At 40.0% G+C, this 21,230-nt stretch overlaps 3 protein-coding genes across 10 annotated transcripts in view; 2 read left to right on the top strand and 1 right to left on the bottom strand.

The window, feature by feature from the left end:
* The window catches only part of LOC139927955 (protein NLRC3-like), a 48,794-nt gene extending 44,426 nt beyond the window's left edge, over nt 1-4,368 (top strand). For 3 of the 4 annotated variants that reach the window (XM_078288990.1, XM_078288988.1, XM_078288987.1), the window contains one exon: nt 2,980-4,368. In XM_078288990.1, coding sequence (XP_078145116.1) covers nt 2,980-3,506 — 527 coding nt within the window. In that variant the 3' untranslated portion in view covers nt 3,507-4,368. The remainder of the gene's footprint in view (nt 1-2,979) is intronic. The other variant, XM_078288989.1, reaches the window with a different exon arrangement.
* Nucleotides 4,369-7,251: 2,883 nt separating this feature from the next.
* Nucleotides 7,252-12,947, top strand: hvcn1 (hydrogen voltage-gated channel 1). Of its 5 annotated transcripts, none has more exons than XM_071920270.2 (7): nt 7,252-7,309; nt 8,881-8,931; nt 9,736-9,963; nt 10,534-10,638; nt 10,739-10,970; nt 11,908-12,020; nt 12,330-12,947. In XM_071920270.2, the coding sequence occupies exons 3-7, from the start codon at nt 9,790-9,792 to the stop codon at nt 12,384-12,386; spliced, it is 681 nt and encodes a 226-aa protein (XP_071776371.1). In that variant the 5' UTR covers nt 7,252-7,309; nt 8,881-8,931; nt 9,736-9,789; the 3' UTR covers nt 12,387-12,947. The 5 variants fall into 5 exon arrangements, with proteins under 5 accessions (XP_071776371.1, XP_071776373.1, XP_071776372.1 ...); XM_071920272.2 differs by having other exon boundaries at nt 7,258-7,309; nt 9,741-9,963; XM_071920271.2 differs by having other exon boundaries at nt 7,264-7,309; nt 8,881-8,919.
* On the bottom strand, nt 12,907-20,451 carry LOC139927957 (tectonic-1). The gene is made up of 14 exons (XM_071920275.2): nt 20,169-20,451; nt 19,324-19,441; nt 18,372-18,505; nt 18,022-18,173; nt 17,579-17,681; nt 16,821-16,933; nt 16,141-16,161; nt 15,655-15,789; nt 15,251-15,376; nt 14,867-14,952; nt 14,515-14,652; nt 14,263-14,416; nt 13,452-13,583; nt 12,907-13,314 (listed from the first exon to the last, which is right to left on the bottom strand). Exons 1-14 carry the CDS (start codon nt 20,449-20,451, stop codon nt 13,168-13,170), a joined length of 1,842 nt encoding a protein of 613 aa, XP_071776376.1. The 3' UTR covers nt 12,907-13,167.
* Between the last annotated feature and the right edge of the window lie 779 nt (nt 20,452-21,230).

Genomic DNA, 21,230 nt, shown 5'->3' with positions numbered 1-21,230 from the left:
TGGTCCAGTTGTAAAAAGCCGACGCTTTGATGCCAGGCGCTCCGGTGACAACCTTCGCCCGGTTCCCAAGCCCGACTTCCGACTCCCTCTTTTTGAAAACACACACACACAAAATCTAAAACCAAATAAAATTGAGGATACCTTGACTTATACTTTTATATGACTGCCTGAGTGGAGGGCAGACAGCTCTGAGCCTCAGGCACTGTTGCTGATGACTTCTGCAGTGTGTGTGACAGATTGCTAAGCTGATACAAGATGTCATACAGGAAGCAGGAGAAATTCCGGTCTGGACAATACTTGGCAAAGTGTTTCTTTAGGTTGGCCATATGTAGAGACCAGTGAAAAGGTCCTCAACCTTCCTAGTGATCACATTTGTTCTCACTGCATTGCTATAGGCTAGCTCAAGCTGATGGGCCATGCAGTGGATCCCCAGCACATAGGACCTGTCTCTACGTAGTCTCGTGACCACACCATTCTTGACACCGGTCAAGAATGACATCTTCACATGCATGTAATAAGATAGCCACCAAGGAGACCCTGTCTCTGGCTTTACATTGGAGCTAGAGTCGTCATTAGTGCCATTGAAAATCAATAAGGAAAAATCAGCCGGCGAATATATAGCATTGTATCTCCCCTTTGAAGGTATTTATGTGATGCCTAACAAGTCAGCAATCCAGCCAGGGGGATAAACATGCATCCCGGAACAAAAGTTTCATCTGCTCAAATTGTGCAGTTTTCATCGATACAAGGCTCCTAACGGCGACACTGTCCTCCAAAACACACTAACCAACTTTTTATTTTGTGATGGTGTTGGTGAAAACTTTTTTTTTTTGGATGCAAATGAGCCATGCCAACTAATGCAGACTTCCGCATGCTTCCTACATTTCTATTCCCACGCCCTCAACCATGATTCGTGGTTTTCAATGTCAATGGATTTCAGGTCAACGCCCCCTCCGTACAGAATTTGGATACGTTGCTACCCTTGATATATTATCAAGGGTCTGAGAGCAAGACTATGTTCAACGCACTACCGTTTCCTTTTAAACTTTCTGCTTACTATGTGTTCGAGTTACTGTGCCCCAATTAGGCTATCTAACTCACTAATATTCAAGGCATGCAACCAAGCTAATGTTAACACAAAGGCTAAAGGGAAAATTATACTTCAGCGTCGAATAGCTGCCGTAGCAACGGCGTAGGTGCATACGCCGGTGTGAGCATTTATGGTTCTGCGTCGGTGATTGTGTGCATGGATCACCGACACACTAGACAGCAGTGGCATACTTTGTTAACATGGAAGTAATAACAGAAGAAATAGTAGTGTTTACATTCTCTGAAGCATGTGTTCTGGGATATTTCTCACCATGAATTCGGTGACATCTGGTAATCTTTATAATTTGGGGATGAAGTGTCCTACAAATCAATATACTTGCATCCCAACCTAAGCTACTTTGTGCCCCAGTTAGCATGTTTCCTCCTCATCCACAATCACTCACTAGCTCCCATGGCTGCTTCTGACATAGTCTTCACTGCCTGCTTTAAACTCTGTCCACGGATGCTAATTCACCAAGGAGTGCTAACGTTGATCTGCCTAGAAAAATCCTCTGCAGCTACTTCCAAAGGACACAATCTTACCTTCCAGCCTCGCTGCTCCAAATGCAGCTGCTAAATCAGAATGCTTGAGCATTTTCCTCTCATGAGCTTCATCTAGTGCATCTTCCCATGGCACTGTGAGCTCCACAAAATACACAATCCTTGGTAACTCAGACCACAACACCAAGTCTGGCCTTAAGTTTGAGCTGACTATTTCCTTGGGGATTACAAGCTGTTTCCCTAAATCCACTGCCATTTGCCAGCCTCAACCCGACCCTAGGTGTCCTACAACAAGCCTGCCTAAAATGGCTTCCCTCCTGATCTTTTCTCCCTCACTGACACACTTAATCTTAATACTCCCTTTCCTATCAGGCAAGAATTTATCTCTAACCGCTTACTCTCAATTGCTGCTGCTAGGCACCTAAGCACTTGATTATGTCTCCAGGTGTATCTTCCCTGAGACAGGGAGTATATGCCTAAGCGTAGCTATGCCTGAACACAATGGACAGGCAGGATCCTCACCTACCCGTTGGCTAAGATTTTGGGGAGAAGTTCACAGATCTTAAGTAGCACCTATGATGAATCTAATGCGGTTTGCCTCCATTCCCCATAGTTCTCTCCAGCTGAGTTTCTTCCTCTCTATGCTCTCCCACTTCATCCACTGGCCCTGCTTTGCCTGAGACGCTGCCTTGGCACACCTTGCTGCCTCCTCCTGTAGATGTATTTGATCTACAACCATTTCTCTCTTCCCTGATGAAGTTGCCTTGCTCCATAAAGGTTGGCCTAAGTCCCCCGGCCCTTGTTGCACCTGCCCTATAATATCCCTGTCTTAGTTCTGACTGCACCTGTTGGACTGCCTTTCTTGGGTTCCATTTCTGTCCTGCTAATACAGGAGGTGCTGCACTCCTGACTGTTGGATTCTTAGATTCTGTCAATGTCATCTCCAATCTTACCTTTGCACATTTAAACTCCTCTGCTAGGCTAGATATAGGTAGTTCCACAATTCCTTTCCCATACAAAGCTACAGTACTAAGACAGCATGGAACTCCACACCATTTCTTGACATATGAGTTGACCAGCCTCTCTAAATTCTCCACCTTTGATAATGGCATCTCATATACTGTCAAGGGCCACATTACCGAGGCAATAGGCCAAACTGCACACAACAACTTTAGATTGCCTTATCTCCTGAACCTGCTCCTGTCGCTCAGATTTGTATCTCTACAACTAACTATAGTATAAATCGATTCCGCATAAATTACTCGGATGGCTGACACAATGTATCATCATGAAAGTGTTAATTAATTGCCAAACTGTTAATAAATCAACAAATAATAAACAAAACTGTTCTATTAGATAAAAAGTATTGTGTCTTGTTCTCTCCATCAGATGCCTGTGAACTCACATTGGACCCAAACACAGCAAACAGAAACCTCTTCCTGTCTGAAGACAACAGAAAGGTGACATTTGTGGGAGAGGAGCAGCCATATCCTGATCACCCAGAGAGATTTGACTTCTGCTGTCAGCTTCTGTGTAGAAATGGTCTGACTGGTCGCTGTTACTGGGAGGTAAAGTGTAAAGGAGATGTTTCTATAGGCGTGACTTACAGAGGAATCAGGAGAGGAGACGGTGGTGACTGCAGGCTTGGAGAGAATGACACATCCTGGAGTCTGTTGTGCTGTGATTATAGTTACTCTGCTTTTCACAATAACAGAGAAACAGACATACATGCCTCCTTCTCTGTCTCTGACAGAGTAGCAGTGTATCTGGACTGGCCTGCTGGTACTCTGTCCTTCTACAGAGTCTTCTATAGCACACTGATCCACCTCCACACATTCCACTCCACATTCACTGAACCCCTCTACCCTGGGTTTAGGGTTGTGTTTGGTTCCTCAGTGTCTCTGTGCCAGATATAGGAGGGAGACAGAAACACTCACACTGCTGACTGAAGACAGCTGCTGAAATGATAGTTCACTCTGTACAGGATCACACACACACACGCACACGCACACACACACACTACACTTAAAGACAGAATATTAATAATGCTTGTATTTAAGTTAACTACTCATTTCACTGTACACAAACATGTTAGTCACTGTAAATGGAGTGTATTCTGTGTGTTGGGTAACTGAACATGGTTTTAACATCACACATGTACAGGAACATGGATGTTTTATTTTGTTTTTTTATTGTTTTTTTATTTGATCTGTGTTCCATTCTACAGTAGTTAAATGGACATTGTTTGATCGTCTTTTCAAGCAAGCATATTTTTAAACATAATTTGTTGACTTTAATATGTAATTACATTTCCTTAAAATAAATAAATATATTGTTGTATACTGTTGTTCGTCATGACATCATAATGGAGGGAAAAGTGATCTATGATTTACATTGCCTAAGTTGGTTGATCCAAGCCAACTTGTAATGAATTTCCTGTTACTGTAATATTGTAATACATTACCGTAACTGAGTGTAGCATTTTTGTGTACTTGTACTTTTTTGAATTTTTTTTTTTCCAAGTCAGTCATTTTACTTTTTCTGAAGTACATTTTTGCTTAAGTATAGTTCTTAGCTGCATTTTAAATCACATCCATTACAGAGTATGCATTTTGTGGGCTTTCCATCAGCATCAGAAACTGGACCATCGTAAACTGGCCAATTGTGGAGTCATTCACAGTGAACGGTCAGTCAGCAAAGAGAAGAGTAATCTGGATTTACTTTGTGTAATTTATTTTGTAATTTCTAATTTATCCAAATAAAAGAATCTAGTTTGAACTAGTCCTCTCTTCCTTTAGAATTGCATGGAAAAGATCACATATAACAAAGTTACTTTTCTAAAAAGTAACACTTTTACTGAGTACATTTTAAATAAGCTACTTTTTACTTATTAATAGATTTTGACAGGAAATTTTCTTTCTACTCGAGTCCAATTTCAGCAAGGTAACAGTACTTCTACTTGAGTAGGGTATTTTAGTACTCTTTCCACCCCTGATAAAAGCTACAAGTGGCTTATTGTAAGTGATTAGGCTTTGAATATTGGCTCCAAGTAGTGATGTAATGTTTGCAGGACTTTTATCACACTGTCATACTATTGACCTTGATGGCAGTAAAGAACCTGCATCGTTGTCATCCTTCACACTATTAAAATGTCATAGTTTTGGATTGTGCTCTAGAGGCTCTTTGTATTTTGGATGGATCAGCTGAAACAGTGCTGATGAGTGGATGACTTGTTCAGAAGGAAATTGACATTTGACAACAAAGCTCTTCTCTTCTATTTCCATGAGCAGGCAGCAGATACAGATATACCTCCAACATTGCTCTGCCATATCAATACAGTTGAAAATAGTCTCAAATTAAAGCTAGCAATCTCTACTCTTCAAATTTATGCTGTTTGTCTCATTTCACATTCCAAGTGAATCCAGAGCCTGAGCCAAAACACCAGTATCACTATCCCAAAATGCTTCAGTTGAAAAAGTGTGAGTGTTCCACCTAATAATGGAACAACTTCCTGTTATCTCATCACAAATATCTCATATATGTTATTGACTAGCAGCCTTGCATGGAAATGTTATGAAATTATGCATCAAGAGACGAGAAGCGTTGGCAAACATCAAAGTATGAAAAGTGCATCCTGGAGTATGCAAACTGGAATGTCAGCTAGGCCATGGTCATTTTTAATTGTCTAATGAAGGCCTTTTCATCACAGTGCCTTAGTTGTCATTGACTTTTATTCACTAGCAAGTGAAAGACTGTATCATGTTTGAATTTGAATCAAATACGGGCCAGCTCTCTCTTGAGATCAATGGGACTACCTGATTAAATAAAGAATAAGTGAAAAAAAAAAAAAGAAATAAAAGAACTCTGACTTGGAAAGCTATCATTTCATTAGTGGATACAGACAAGGTAAGTCACTTCAGTAAGTCACTACAGCAAGTTTTTGCCAACTTGAAAAATACTTTGAAACTCAACTGTTTTTTGTTTTTTTTACTGTCAATGATCATTTATTTTTTGTCACCAAGTCCTGAAACGCTCTCCTCCTCACCCTTATAATCTCCTCTAATCGTATCACACAGATGCATGAATTAAAACAGATTACCTGTACCCAGCAGAGCAAACGGTGACCCCAACTGATCTCAGTGCTGTGATGTTGCCTCAGCCCTCGGGACCCCAAGTAATACAAAGTGCTGCAGATGTTACACTACTTAACTGTGTGCTGGAATGTGTTGAGTGCTGTGTATTGTTTCCAGTATAGCAGAAGTAGTTGTAGTAGTTGTAGTAGTACTGACGGCACTATACAGGAAGTCTGTATATATTCTCACTTTATTTTGCCTTACAAACAAAAAATGTTTGAGTTGATTTTTCTGTACCGCTCAATATGTTGATGGTAACAACACTATTACCTATGGATTGATTTCTGTCATTTGGCCTGTCTCAACATGAACACACAAACAGGGCTGTGTCACATTGATGCTGATAATACTTATTGTCTGTCTGTTAAACTGACTGGGTTAGTTTGAATTTAATTTGAAAGTATAGGTATAACAAAACCATACCACACATTAAGAACTGAGCTGATAATTCATAAAAAAATAAGCATTTGTATTAAAACAAATAAAGACAGTATGCCTTCAGTTTTCAAATTTAACCAATAGTTCATTCAGATAGGCTGCATCAATTCACCAAATGCCCAGTAAATTAGGATGCCCACTACTTCAATTCTGACTCCAATAGATTTCCCAGTCAGTGAGTACTAGACTAGCCAGCCATTGGGACCCAGTTGGGACCAAAAATTAGGCCTGTTTCTGATGAATTCATGTGTTTAAATCAGTGTAAATTTAAGGATGAGAATACATTTATTCATTTGGGATTCCCCCATGCTGTAAATGCATACTTGCTTTGGAATTTTGGACAGAATGCTCTCATCAAATAAAAATGTCCCAAAGCCACTATTATGTCAGGCAGATGGAACTGTAAGAGAAAAAAGGACAATTGACAATTTTATTTAAAAATGCATGCATGCCACTTTCACCATTCTGACAGTTTCCATCACTCACAGATTTCCCATAAGCTTCAGTTCTGATAGGATAGGCCTACTATCCTACTATGGAGTCAACAGGTTGGGTTCACCAGATAAACACATGACAGAATGCAGAACCAGGAATGTGTTGGATTTCCCAAGTTCGGAAGTTCCTCGGAAAATGCTAATTTGGGGGCAGTCCCCGCCAACCTGTATTCAAAAGTCTTCCAGTTTAATATTGCCTTGCTCATACACCTCGAGAGCTTTTCTTAAGTTTAAGTAGCCACTCTTCGTTTCGGCGTGCATAAAAGCACTTATAGGAACTTCTTTCAATAAAATCTCAACTTTTAGAAATCATTTACACAGCGCCATACCGATCACTATCGTGTATTTTGGTGGAAATGGGAGGTTAAACTTTTAATAAGATAAGTGTTGCCTGGTGTACTGTACGCCGAAATGAAAAGTGAATCCTAATAATTCCTCAAAGGTTTTAATTAATGTTCTACGTTGTGTGCACATTTCATGATAAGAAAGGCAACATTAAATGGCCAGATTTCTGAAAGGAGGTTGGCCAGACGTTCTCTTCATGACAGAACGCAACGTATCGCGGCGAGTTTGGAGGCAGAGGCGGAGTTTGGGGGTTTTAGAAAAACAGTCAGTGTATTATCAACGTCTTGGATGCAAAAGTGGAGAATAAAGGTAAGCCACTGCACCCGTTAGTTACTCACGGTCACTTGTATGCAGCCATAGACGCAAATTAAACGAAGAAGCTTCATTCTGACTGGTTTATAGTCGCAAACTGTGAACACAATCGAAAACCAGATAACGTTAGTGTTAGAAATGCTTGGTAGGCATACAAATCAGAGGTGTGTGTGTTATCACGAGTTCACATTGTGATGTCCATGTTACTAGTACTTTGGACAAAATACCCAGACTCTTGCATTAATTTCTATATCAATAACTGTTAGGAAAAGTTTATGTAACTACGGGTTAAGTTATCCCCAGATAACGTTCCGTTCTGTGTTGTTTAGCTGTACACCAAACTCCGTTAAAAAAATCGGTCAGTGTAATGTTTCTGCCCATCGGACCAACATAAACACTCGGTAGAACATAACATAAGGTGTTTTGCGAATCAATAGAATCCACTTTTCAAATCGGCATATATTCTACACACCGAGCAATTCTTATTTCACTAATATTTTAACTTTAAAATAGGTTCGCCTGTTAATTGGCACGACTTTCCACCAAAATACACCGTGGAGGGAGGTAGCGAGCAGTATAAACAAATGCTAAAAGTTGACATTTTGTTGCAATAAAATTACGCTTGGTGCATATGATGTAGGCCATACTTAGAATTACATCCTAACGATTCTTATAAGCTCACAAGCTATGTTCTATCAGTTAGTGAAATTTGCCGATAAGCAAGGCTTCATTAAATTGCAAGACTTTTGAATGGAGTTTGGCGTGGCGTTCTCTTTGCATTCTAGAGAACGGAACGTATCGGGGAGTGACCTCCTTAAAATAAAATGACATATCCTGCCAACAAATATTAAGTGTGTGACCTGCATTTAAGTGTTGTGTTCACACAGAAATTCCAAGTTGATAGGCTATCTTGCGGAGTTCTAGCTTCTCTTAGAGCCAAATCCTCCCCTCAGGATGACGTTTAAAGTCACACTGAAATGAAAAATGTCATTTTTGCCTATTTAGCTCATGCTATCATCACCTATTTGACAATTTATGCCAAAAATGTCAATTTTATGATATGTTTTTATGTTAAAATCTCAGTACTTTTATTTCTTCTTTACTTGAAGTGAGGCCTAGAGGCCTAGATAAAAACTCTAGCCAATGAAACAATCACAGATTTTTGAACAATCCCGCCCCTCCCATCAAATAAATTATCTCTTTACCTGATACCCCCCACATATCCTGTTTCAACAGGAAATACATCAGGAAGCAAGATGCTCTCAAAATGCAGTTTCATTGTGACTTTTAACTGTGCAGAAAGAGAGGGGGCAATGGCATTTGGTCGGTTTCATCAGGGGGATGGATGGTGATGATGATGGAGGTGGATGTCATGTAACTCTGATTGGGGACTCTGACCCGTCAAGGAGGAGGCCAAATACAGCTTCCCTTTTGCCACCTAGTGTGTTGGTTTGGTTTCTCAACACTTCGAGATTTTGCAAACCTAAAAAGGAGAAGTAAACATAGATTGTACAACACATGGGGAAATCTCTAGAGATGCTGACATGCCATGTCATTCTGAATTGCAGAGCTAAATGAAGCGCAGAGCACAATAAACAGGGCTGCAAGTAAGTTACCAAGTAAGTTACCATGCTTGTAAAGTGCACTTAAAAAACCTATAGTTACTGTATATATTAAAGGATTTTTTTTAGAATTTTGAAAATTATTCGTTAGATTTTCCATTCGAAGATTCATATAGAATAACTGTATAAATGTGGAGATGAGAGTTGAACAAATCTTGTACGATAATGCTGAGACATCGTTTAAAACAACTCAGCTGGTAAAATGTGGTTTTTGTTGTGCTTTTTTCTATTTGTCCAGTTTATAATCATTCGGTTCACAAGCAGTGCGTCTAATTTAGTCTATTTAGCTTAAATCAAGTTACCATAGTATAGATAAGAATGGCGATGACGTGGCAAAAAGGACACAGTGTGGTACAAGTGCGAAACCTTATTCAATTTCTATGAGCAAAACAATAAATTGACATTTTCTGTGGTTGCTTTTTCTATGTTCTAATCATTTATGTGAAATATATATGGTGTAAATAATTTGTCGTTACCTTTTCACGGTTGTAAAACAACAGCAGGATCATTAAAATGTTTTTTCTTGAAGTGTCAAAATGCTAACATGACTCCTGTCTTGAACGGAAGTTTGCACGGAAGCCTGCTAGCTTGTTAGCATTTTGTGACTTCCAGAAAAAAAACCATTTTAATGATAATGCAGTTCTTTGATAACTGTGAAAAAGTAACAACAAATTATAAAATTAATATTAAAACTTCTTATACTTGTTTAAGGGAACACCATCTTACTATACAGCATTTGAGAATTCAAATTTCAAATTACACATTTGAATTCAAATGTGTAATTCTGTTATTCTGTCTGAGGTAAGCTGAGGGGAAGGTGGGACACGGCCCACACCTTTTCTAGAGCCTTGTATCATGGCTCAGTACCTGAGGTATTTCACCACCGTGGGTGATAAGCAGCCAGGGAAGTGGGAAGATGAAGAGCTCCACCAGGCCAGTGAGGAACTGGGTCCGGCCACAGGCCAGTATCCAACAGAGCTGACCTTCAGGGATTCCCTTCAAAGGCTTTACAGCTCGGACCGATTCCAGGTAATTCGCAACATTCTAAGAATCTAGAATGAGTTAATCAGCCTCTTGCTGGTGGAAGTACAACCGACACTTCATTAGACATAAATTTGCAGTTTTTCACTATCTTCACTATTGTGAGTTTTGTGAAAATGCTGTCAAGCTGTTAGGTGATACCCACGTTGAGTGTGTTCTTCCTGTTTGCTGATGGATTTCACAGTGCATTGTCTTATATATCTTATAAATACTCAGCTTTCTTTAAATATTCACCACTTTAGCACCTATGTTTTTTCTTTTGAATATGGTTTTTCAGTAATTTGTTTCTTTTGTCCCTTTTTATGTATTGGTCTACACTATAATATTTTTTGGCTCCTCCTTGCACATCTTTTCTCTCCTCCTGCACTTCAAATCTCTATGTGTTATATTCCATCTCCCTTCACTGTTACATGATGTTTTTTTTCTTCTTCTTAATATGTGCAATAAACTAATCTAAATGGAGACAGGATCTCAAGCAAAATTTTGGAGAGAAGAGATGCACCTGCTCTCAATTCTCTGTCTAAGTGATTCTATGTGATCCTGTGACTTTGCTTCCAGGTGTTGGTGGTGTGTTTGGTAATCCTGGATGCCTTCTTTGTTCTGGCTGAGCTGCTGATAGATCTATCAATCATCAAGTTGGAACATGGCCATGTTGCTCCTCAGGTGAGACAAGGACTTCTGCACGAGACCTAATGCATTTCAGGTTGGCCAAAAAAAAGCCTAGTCCTTCTTGTAGACCCCTCAAACAAGTTTCTTTTTCCAGGTGTTCCACTACCTGAGTCTGGCACTTCTCACATTTTTCATGGTGGAGCTGGCTGGTAAGCTTTTCGCCTACCGCCTCGAGTTCTTCCAGCATAAGTTTGAGGTGTTTGATGGGTTAGTGGTGGTGGTGTCCTTCGTGTTGGACATTGTCTACATCTCCAATGAGGATGTCTTTGATGGTATGGGCTTCCTCATTCTGCTGCGACTCTGGAGGGTGGCCAGAATTATTAATGGTGGGTACCACTTGTCATTCTGAGTTCCATGCCAACTGATATCTGTGTCTGTTTATTTTACCTCTAAAACCCAGCCTCTGTAGAAAAATCTCCAATGCATATATGTAGGTTTGCAACTAATGATTATGTTGTTATCAATTAACCTGACTTCTAATTGCTGCATGTTATGTAGTCAAGCTTTCGTCCAAGTCTAGACATTGGTCATGTTTGGACTCAGTATGAAAGTGAATACAAATGAATTACAGCAACATCTTGAGGCCATTTGGGCCATCAGTACTTCAATACAAAATGATGCATCCAATATAAATATGCAAATCAACAAATTTAGATAGCAGATGCAATTCATGATGTCAAATGAAAAAAACAAAATGATCATGGGCCATATTTCTAAAGTACCCTATAGGACTGCTGATCTCGGGCTAGGTTGTCTTTTAAGACATTGTATTTCATTGGTTGTATTTATAGGTGATATTACACCTGTACCCCTTTTTTGATTGTGTGTGTTTGGATCCTGAAATGTAAAGTTTATATACGTTTGAGATTTCAAATTTTGGTCTTGTCCAGCATGTCCAAGCGACTGCTTTCAAGAAGAATGCTAGCAAGCCATTTTCAAATGCTGAAACACAAAAGTCGTCTTTCCCAAAACTGTACAAAATGTGCACATTGAAGAAAATCAGACAAAAATTCAGTATGTCAAGTGGACTTTGGATTGAATTTTCCTTTTAATGAGTGTTACAGGAATAAGATGACAAAGTTACTAAATCAGCACAATTCACTAATGATTGATTTAGTCGGAGGTAGTTGTATATACTTACTAATTTCTAAAAGGTTAGGCTCCAGTTTGCATTGGAGATGTGCTTCTCAGAAAGAATAAAGATGAGAAGCCAAAGACATCCATACGTGTGGAGGCATCTCTCAGTGTTCGGATGTGTCACAGGTATCCTGGTGTCGGTGAAGACCCGCGCCGACCAGAGAGTCCACAAGCTGAAGGAGAGCTACGACCACCTCGTCCACAGAGTCACCGAGCTGCAAGAGCGCGCCGATAAGATGGTGCTTCCTTACCTCCTACTACCTTGCCTAATATGTGGACATAATGATTTACATGTAATTAACGTATGCATGACGTAACGGGCGCAAAGAGGCTTTATGTTCTTTTAGGCAGTTTTCCATTCATATCGCATGGCTAGTGAATAGCATGGCATTCTGATTTGGTCATTTTGGTGATAGAGCACTCTTCCCTGCACAAAACTTTAGTGAATCTGAGCCCAAGTATTTCTAAAAATACCGCACCAGAGATTCCATCTGAATGCGTAGTGTCTGTAAATATTAAAATGTATTTTCTCTCTTTCTCTCTCCTAGGAACAAGAGAACGGTAAACTTCAAGCCCTCCTGCGCCAGCATGCCATAGACTTCTAACTTATGAAATTCAAAGTTGCGGCGCTAATGATCACTGTGCTTTGTATTATGTACAATAAGATGTACTTCATACACGCCATTCTTAATCATTTTTCAAATTATGAACTATGCATTTCATGATACAGGGTTCATATTACATAACCCTTCCATGATTAATCCATGGCTTATAGCAAAAAATGTCGAATTTTCAAAAACTTTGAATATTGATCATGTACCAGGTATTTTTCTAGGTTTTCCATGATATTGGAAACATATTTATTTCAAACATTCAGATGTCATTATTGGGTTGACGACTTCTGTCAAGTATGCAGATACATTTTATGCTACTGGAGGTCACCACGTAAAGCTTTATTAGCTCTAAGGCCATGGCCTTCTGTAACATCATTTGCTTGTAATTATATTTCAGAATGTAAAAAAAAAAAAATCTATAGACATTCCTTTTACTGATGTATTGTACATAAAATACAATTATTTTCATCTTGCTTTAATATATAAAATGTATGTTCTGAAAACACCAGATTTTGATGAATTTATTTTCTTTTATTAAAAATATTCTCTGAATATTCTTTGGTTCTTACAAATGTCTATATACACATATACATTATTTACACTATATACAATAATGTAGATGGAGAACACAAATATAATGTCTGACAACCAATTATCAGGATAAATGCCATTTAACAGTCTGTAATGATAAATGTTACTCTAATAAATACAGCAGCATTGGTGAGCACAACCCTATTAGACTGTGGCATTGAGCTTCCTTACGCTTCTTCGGTCACACAAAAGGGAAGAAGAAGTCAAAGGGCAGTTTGGCGTCGATAGTAGGCGAGGCCCTGTAACCAGGAAGAGCAGCGGCAGAAACCGGTATAAAGGTCACCGAGCTGCTGACTGATAGGATACTGCTGCCGCCAGCCATCAAGGCCTGTAGAAAAACAACCCACACACATTCAGACAGGGCACAAACACTTGGATCCCTTCTTGCATCTATTTTTCTGGAACACTGGGACAGGTCTTAGTTTATAAAATTGCATTGCTTTATTTATGTTCTGCCATTCTTACCAAGTTGCTGGTGTTGGTGTGGATTACTTCTTTGACGCTCACAATCTGAGTTTGGGGATTGACCAAGGATCCGTATTTGGTCCATTCAATTTCCAAATGAAACGACAATGGGATGCTGCAACTCTGGGCTTCCTGGACAGACCCAAATAAGACACATACTGTTGGATCCTGGCAGCACTGCATAAAGCATATACTTAATGTAGTCTAAGGTAGTAAGCAATATCTAAAAGAGTGGGGTTCAATCAATATTGGTTATCGTAGGCAGATACTAATATTCTTAGCTGATATTTTGTGATGATATTGAACCTTTAAATGTAATTTTTTTTTAAAATTTTGACCATTATTATGACCACAAAATTCAAATCATTCAGTGTTTCCCCCAGAATTTCATTCTTGTCAGGGTGGAAAAGCCTCTGAAACAGCATTTAGACCATCATGGGACACTAAGACTCTCCACTGAAAACCATACTCATGAAATTCTTTAAGGGTTAGCAGCTCCTTAAGGCAGGGTGAGGCAGGTTTCACTGCAGGTTTAACAGACTGTTGAGTAAAACCCCCCCAGACATCTGATATAACATATGGTCAGACATCTGATATAACATATTCACATATTCATATTCAGGGAGGAACATCCATCATACCAGAGGTGGACCACACTAACTGTTGATTCGATTTTTTTTAATAAAAGGCCAGTATCATCCCTAACCCTAGTAAAGAGCATGTCAGCTGTTACCAACCATTAATGCTGTCAGCACCTCCTTGCCTCTTCTGTTCTCAGTGAAAAAAAATAAAAAATTCAAACTGTGCTCACCAAAGGATTGGAGTTGTTCTTGATGGGCACCCAGTCCAGTGGATTGTGTGTTGGGGATGATCCAAAGGCGGCTACATACTGGGGATAGTTTGGTCCTCTCAGAACATCCAGAAGCACCTGGGAAACCAGGGAGCAGTTGGCAGCGTCTTCCAGTCTGGAGAGACAAGTCATTATCGTATATTTCTTTGGGCGTAAAGTGTCACTGCACAGGTAAACAGAACTTTTATTTTGCTGAGCAGGAGGACGTCTGACCTGAACGTGCAGCCAGACACAGAGTCCCGGCCAAAGAGGATGGGGGAGCGCTGATGGAGTCCGTGGAGACAATCCTGGTCCTCAGCACTTTGGAGAATAGTCAGCGTTTCTCTGGGATCGGTGCTTCTCGTAATCCCAGTGAAGACAACTGTTAAGGGCAAAGCCTTGGCCTTGTGTCAAAATTTTGCAGCACACCAATGCCGGGCGGAATCATCAGAACATCATTCCCCTTGACAAAAGCACTTAAGCCCCCATTACTACAACGACTGTCCCAGGTTGAACAAGTAAATAAAAACGTGTTCGGCTTAAATCAGTGTGAGGAAAATCTGAACTTCAAGCAAATAAAGGATATTCTGCTGTTCTTTTTCCAGACACAAGAGGGAGTCCTACCACATAACCTGGATTGCCACTGTAGTGGACAGCCACTTCTGCACCAACCTCCTGTTTAACAGATAAAGAGATAGATTACTGGCATTTATAGTCTCTAGAATTACAAGTTTCTGTGTTTGACTGACATTGTCAATTTGCACATGACTACAAATTTGGATGTGTTCAGGTAATTATTGTACTACTAGACAGCATGCTAGAAAAGTAAGTGAATATAAATCAAACAGTCATTTGATTCTGACTGGAACACAAACCCAGTACTTCTCCAGTCAATAAGATTTCAGCAACTCTTTTGTGGAATGGTATTCCTTTCCATTTTGCATAAAACATGCTTGCTACAGTGCACTACCTGGACAAATGCAATGCGAAACTCCTGTTCCAAGGGCAGTGCGTCTCCACGGACAAATCCAAGGACCAGAGATGCCGTCACGTTCACTATCTCACCAGCTGGGTTGTACTTCACCACAAAGCCAACCTGAGGGGACAAAATGTCCAATTGGTGAAGCAAACAATGACTTATTTTAACATTTTCACTACATTTTTGTTTGTTGACATGTTGGAATATGTCCGCAATTTAAGCAGTACTGCAACTAATCCTGATATGGTTCAAATCCTGGGAGAAACACTGGATACTTGTAATTTCATGGCAGAAAAGTGTTTTAAAGATACTGAATATTGGCACAAAATACTAATTTCGGCACCGTCAATCCAAAAATACTCATATGGGTTGCGTAGTTAAGAAAGCTGACTCACCTGCAGCACCACATTGGCACAGAGGCCTGGGCTCAGTAGAACCGGGTTCAGGTTTTCTCCACCATTGAGCTTCACCTCAGTCTGAGTCCCATCTAAAGACTGTTGGACGACTGACGCCACCTCCACAGCAACAACCTCCAGCAACAACACGTCAGTCAGCATTCACTCAGCTTTTACCTTTATATCTTTAACATGTAGCCTCTGCTCCTATTCATATCAGCTTACAATGCCTTTTACATTATGCACATTAAAAGTGTAGTATGAACAAACATAACCCCTCACACTATGGAAAGAGAATATAGCTATGCTCACTAACAAAAAGGCATTATTTTACACTGAATTGCATTCATTTTATGCAGGTTGTACCATTCACCCACTGATTCCTATGAGTCCACCTCTATAATGTACATACTGTATATTGGTATTGATTTTATTAGGCCAAGCAAAGGTCAGAGGTTAAGATACACAAAATGTGGGTGTACTTACTGCTGCATCTTTACTCTTTCCCTGTAAAGTAGAAAAGATTTACTTTATATAAACTTTATATATTAACATCTTTAGTGATTCTTGCTTAGTGTTTTGTGGGACAGAGTTTCTCAGTATTTTAAGCATTTCAGATACTTAATTTGTCGCATGCAACATGAAATCTGTGTCACTCATCTTGTGCGATTTATTTGGCGACATCCATGTTGTTTTGTTTGGATATTGCAAGTATAAAAAGACTATTAAAGGAAAAATCCACCCCAAAACACCCATTTTGTTGGTGTAGTATTTTTCTTATTCCCGTGGATAACTGGCCAAACGTAGGTATTTCCATCACAGCTACAATGGAGTTTGATTGCAGAATGTTTTTCTGCTACTTAAAACATCAGCGGTAAACGTCAGGTTTTGGTGTCAGTCCCTCAGAGTCAAAGAGCGAGGGCTTCTTTCTAGAGCCGCCATTTTGCACCGACATTCAACAATCATACAGGGAGAAATCCATCGTAGAAGAGGCAAAGGAAATCGTTAACTGACGTGGAGGTAGACAAGGCCGGTTGAAGGAAAGTGGATACACTTTACACTTCATCACACAATAACATCACAAATTGATGATATCTAACAGTGTAAGAGTATGTGAGGGGGGATTTTTCCTTTCATGTAAAAGCAGTGTGTTAAGAGCGACTCACGGCGAGGAGCTGGATGTTGGTGTAGGCGAGCATGCTGAGGGCCGGCAGACTGCTGCAGTCTTGGTCGAGGACCAGACGCCGCGAACACCGACTACTCTGCTCCTGTAAGAACGCTGATGAGACAACCGGGAAAAACAGAATAAACCAACTTCGAATAATAATAGTAAACTTTTAAAAACAATACTAATCCTTATTTATACAGCGCCGAACATGCAGAAAATACATAGTGCTTTAACAATCAAATGAAAGCAAGCATCAAACAAGTAAAAACATGAAGACAAAATAAAAGGATAAGAATAGAGGGTAAAAATAATATAATGGGAAAAATAATCAGATTAAAAGGCATCACATGAAAGCAAGTCTATAAAAGTAGGTTTTAAGAAGTAAATTAAAAGATGATGGTGATTCTGCTAGTTTGAGCTCCTCAGGCAAGTTGATCCAGGTAAGGCCAGGAATAAGCAACCATATGCCGGAGGGCTGAGAGTATGCAGGTTTTCATTCCAAGCCAAGACTACACCAGTTGATTTCACTGTTTAGCACACCTTTAATCGCCTGCTGTAGTGTTTGGTTGGAATGAAAACCTGCAGACTCTCAGCCTTCTGTGGCATAAGGTTGTCTATCCCTGATTTGGGCTGATAAAATGGGTGTATTTTTACATAAAAATCTAGCCTAGTGTAGCTTTATGTAATTTGTGTAATTATCTCAATCCAGTATATGTAGTTTAGGGTAGGAGCATTAAATCAAGCTGTAGTAGCTACCTGCAGGACTCAGGTCCACACAGTAGGCAGTAACACCAGGAGCTGGCAGCCACAAGATGCCTCTCTCTCCATTCTCTCCTGCTGTCGCCATTACATCCCCATACTGAAACCATAAACAATAATGAACTCATCATTATTGATCATTACAAATTAGCAGTTAGAGATACATCAGTTACTCCAAGATAAAAACAGAGTCGGTGGCCACAGTGAGTAAGGCAACTATTGCTGAATGGATGATTAGTGAAACAGCAAATATAATCTTAATTTCAATTTTATATTCTGTGGAGTTTAGCGTAATCCAATAGTATCTGAAAGTACTGAAATGATATTACTGAGTTGTGCCAGTGGATTACAGTACCAATCACAATTTTTGTGTAGGTAATCAGTAATAAGTAACAAATAACATCAATAAAGGAAGATTCCCGACCCCGGCTGATACTCACCAGGTATCCAGATGAGGCCTGCTTCTCCGCTGTGGATAATTTCCCACTGTCCTTCCCAGACCCAAAAATATAGTTGGCAAATTGGTTAAAGAGGGAGTCAAAGTTGCTGGCAGTTGGAAGAGCAGGCGAGGCGTAAGACAAGCCTTCAACACCTAGACAGAAGACAGAAGATTATTATTATATTATTTTTATTATTATTATTATTACTAAAGCTGGGTTGACTCATATTTTCTTATCACAAAATGGATGGATGGATTCCAAAATTTCATCTACTGATTTTTCAAAGTGTTCTAACGGCTTTCATGACTAATACTTTATGCAGACAAAAGGTACGGTTCTTATTGACTTACGGTTCTGCGACTGAATGCAGAAGATGTCATAATTCATCTCCTTCTGGACAGAGGAGTGCAGCTCTGAGAAGCCATCTACAGTGCTGCCTAAAGAGTAGTGCGCTGCAACCGGGCTGCATAGCTGCTTGTTACCACTGTCAAGACAGATGAAGTTGGGTTAAACATACAGAGGATGAGCCTGTACATACTTCTGGACAGATCTTGACAAACTTGAAAATGTCAATAGTCAATACTACACATTACAAATTTAAATACAAATGCATACAATCTTGGTAATTAGTTTATATTATGGTTTTCATGGTGGTCAAGTGCCGAATAACCCCTATGTTAAAACTTGGTGGAATATTGCTTTAACATCAAATTGTCATAATAGGCCATTTTCACATTCTGTTTCTCAATGCTTCTGCATTGAGAAACCGGTGCATTACAGCTTCCTGTTGCCATCTATGGCAACCTGCCGTAACCATTACAATTTTGTTTTTGTTGGATTGTTTTGTCAATAAGTCGCAAAAAGACACTTGCCACAGGAAGTTGTAATGCACCGGTTTCTCAGCATGGAAGCTGTTACCATGATGATGTGAAAAGGGCCAATAACCAGGGTTAAACCAATATATGATGCCAATATTGTCTTTGGGATCTGGTCCAGTCAGTGTGATCCACCCCTGATATGATGGATATGATGAAGTTTGAATAGTTGCATATTTATTGTAGAATTGATCAATACTACACTGTTTGTCTATGCTTCATTATTATCCTGGGTTTCAGTGGAAAGTTTTAGTATCCTGTTGTAGTCTAAATGCTGTTTCAGAGGCCTTTCCACCCTGCTAAGAATAAAAATCTGGAGGAAACACTGACTACTTCATGACAAATGCTAAATTACAATATTTATAATATAAAAAACCCATATCAGTGAAGTCCAATTAATAGCCGCAAATCTTGCTGGATGACTTGCCTGACAGTGTGTACTGTGCAGCCGGTGAACAGAGCCACTTCCTCACTGCAGTCTCTGTCACAGCAGCAGTTGATGTCACACAGGTCCCCCTGTTCATCACATGGACACAACCTGCCGACTGACACACATCAATGCACCGGTCAGAATGGCTTTCATACACGCACAATAAAGCTTTTTGATTCACCTTTCTTATTCTTGCTGATTGAGGAAGCTGAAAGTAGTTGGGCAGCAATACAGCTAGCTACAACTTTACTTAGTGCTGGCGTCTCTGCTGGTGTCTTTACGCACGAGCCAGACCCGATATGGTCCCACGAGAGCTCGTTCCGCCAAAATCCATTCAAAAATCTGGCAGTTTATTGTTGCCTTGGATTACCTTCAAAAGAATAGGCTACACCTGGCAGAACATGACCTACGACCTTTTATGAGTCGTTATAATCTATTGGCAAATTCAGCATTCAGCAAGCAGCACTTTATTTCAATAAAATCTCAATTTATGTAATTATTCACACACGGCTCGCTAGCTAGTTAGCTATCAACCTCCACAGTGTATTATGACGGAGGAACATGGATTGTGGGAATAGCAGGCGAAATCATTTTAAAACTTGAAATTGAATTATGTATTTGCTGCTTGGTGTATTGGGTTAGTTACGCCGCACTGAAGAGCGGTTACATTATCTATCAGCGATTTACGTTTGTTGATGAACAATGAAACGTTAAATTGCCGTTTTGAACGTAGTTTGGCGTTATGTTACCCCCACACACGACACACTGTCACATCTCGGACTTTATAGAATGATTCTAAGTATGGAGAAGTGGGTTAATATAGCCAGCCTAGCGACACATACCATCTGTGACAGGAGACAGCAGCCGGCCGGACAGAGGCAGGGGGTCGGTAGACAGGGAGGGTTGTACTGGATCCTCCGTCGTGCTGTAGCCGTGTGTCGGGGTTGTGTCTAACTTGGGCTGTAGAGTTGTAAAATTGTCCACATCTGTTACATTCTGGATGGTAGACACAGTGGTGTTTGAGTCGTAGCTCGTTGAATTTTCCTCAGTTGTGGCGGCAACACGCGTGAGAAGCAAACACAAGAGATTTAGAGATGAAAAGGCAACAGTAACAAAGGGCGCCATCTTTGTTATTTTCGTTGCTATGGTGGTATTTTTCTTCTTCTTTTTGTCTTTTAATGGCGGTTGACAACAAGCGTCATAGGTGCATTACCGCCACCTTCTGCTTCGGAGTGTAGACCAGAGACTAAATTCTACCTTTTAATCCTACATGGAGGTTCCTGACTAGACTGAATTTTGAGGTCATCCCTCTCTTCTTCCCATGTAATGTGAGCCTAGTTAATCCAAGATGATGCACTGCTGCTTTTACTATCAAGTGGATCTTGTGCAGTTTGGACACCTGCAGTGCTATTATAAATCCCCCTGCAATATAGGTAACCAGCTTCCTCTTGTCGACAAACATCTTCTCGTTTATTTCCTTTCCGCATAAGAAATCATATTTTTGTTTGGTTTCACTTTTTGTATCTCGACTTCATTTTTCATTACCTCACATCCTCCATATGCAACACTATATGCTCCTCCACAGTTACAGCAGTTAGTTTGTACCCATATAACTTGAATGAATGAACGGTCCTTCCGCTGTTTGCCATGATAATTTGGCTAGTACCAAATAAAAGGGCAATTGTGTCATTTTAAGGGTTAATTGCTATGGTGACAATGCAAGTCTGGGCTAAGTAAAGTGTGAGTCACACTTGCTTGAGAACTGTGCAGATGAGTCTGTTGCACAAGATCTTAGCAAACTGTCAGAACTCAACTGACAGGAACGTTGATTTGAATGGGAATGACTGTTCTATCCATTCTATTTCTGTGGTTGTACCCCTTTCCCACACACACTCATGGCCCGC

The sequence above is a fragment of the Centroberyx gerrardi genome, chromosome 16 (genome assembly GCF_048128805.1).
Source record: "Centroberyx gerrardi isolate f3 chromosome 16, fCenGer3.hap1.cur.20231027, whole genome shotgun sequence".
Taxonomy (NCBI): Eukaryota; Metazoa; Chordata; class Actinopteri; order Beryciformes; family Berycidae; genus Centroberyx; species Centroberyx gerrardi.
Note: the sequence above shows the minus strand (reverse complement) of the source record. Positions and strands in the feature narration are given on the sequence as shown.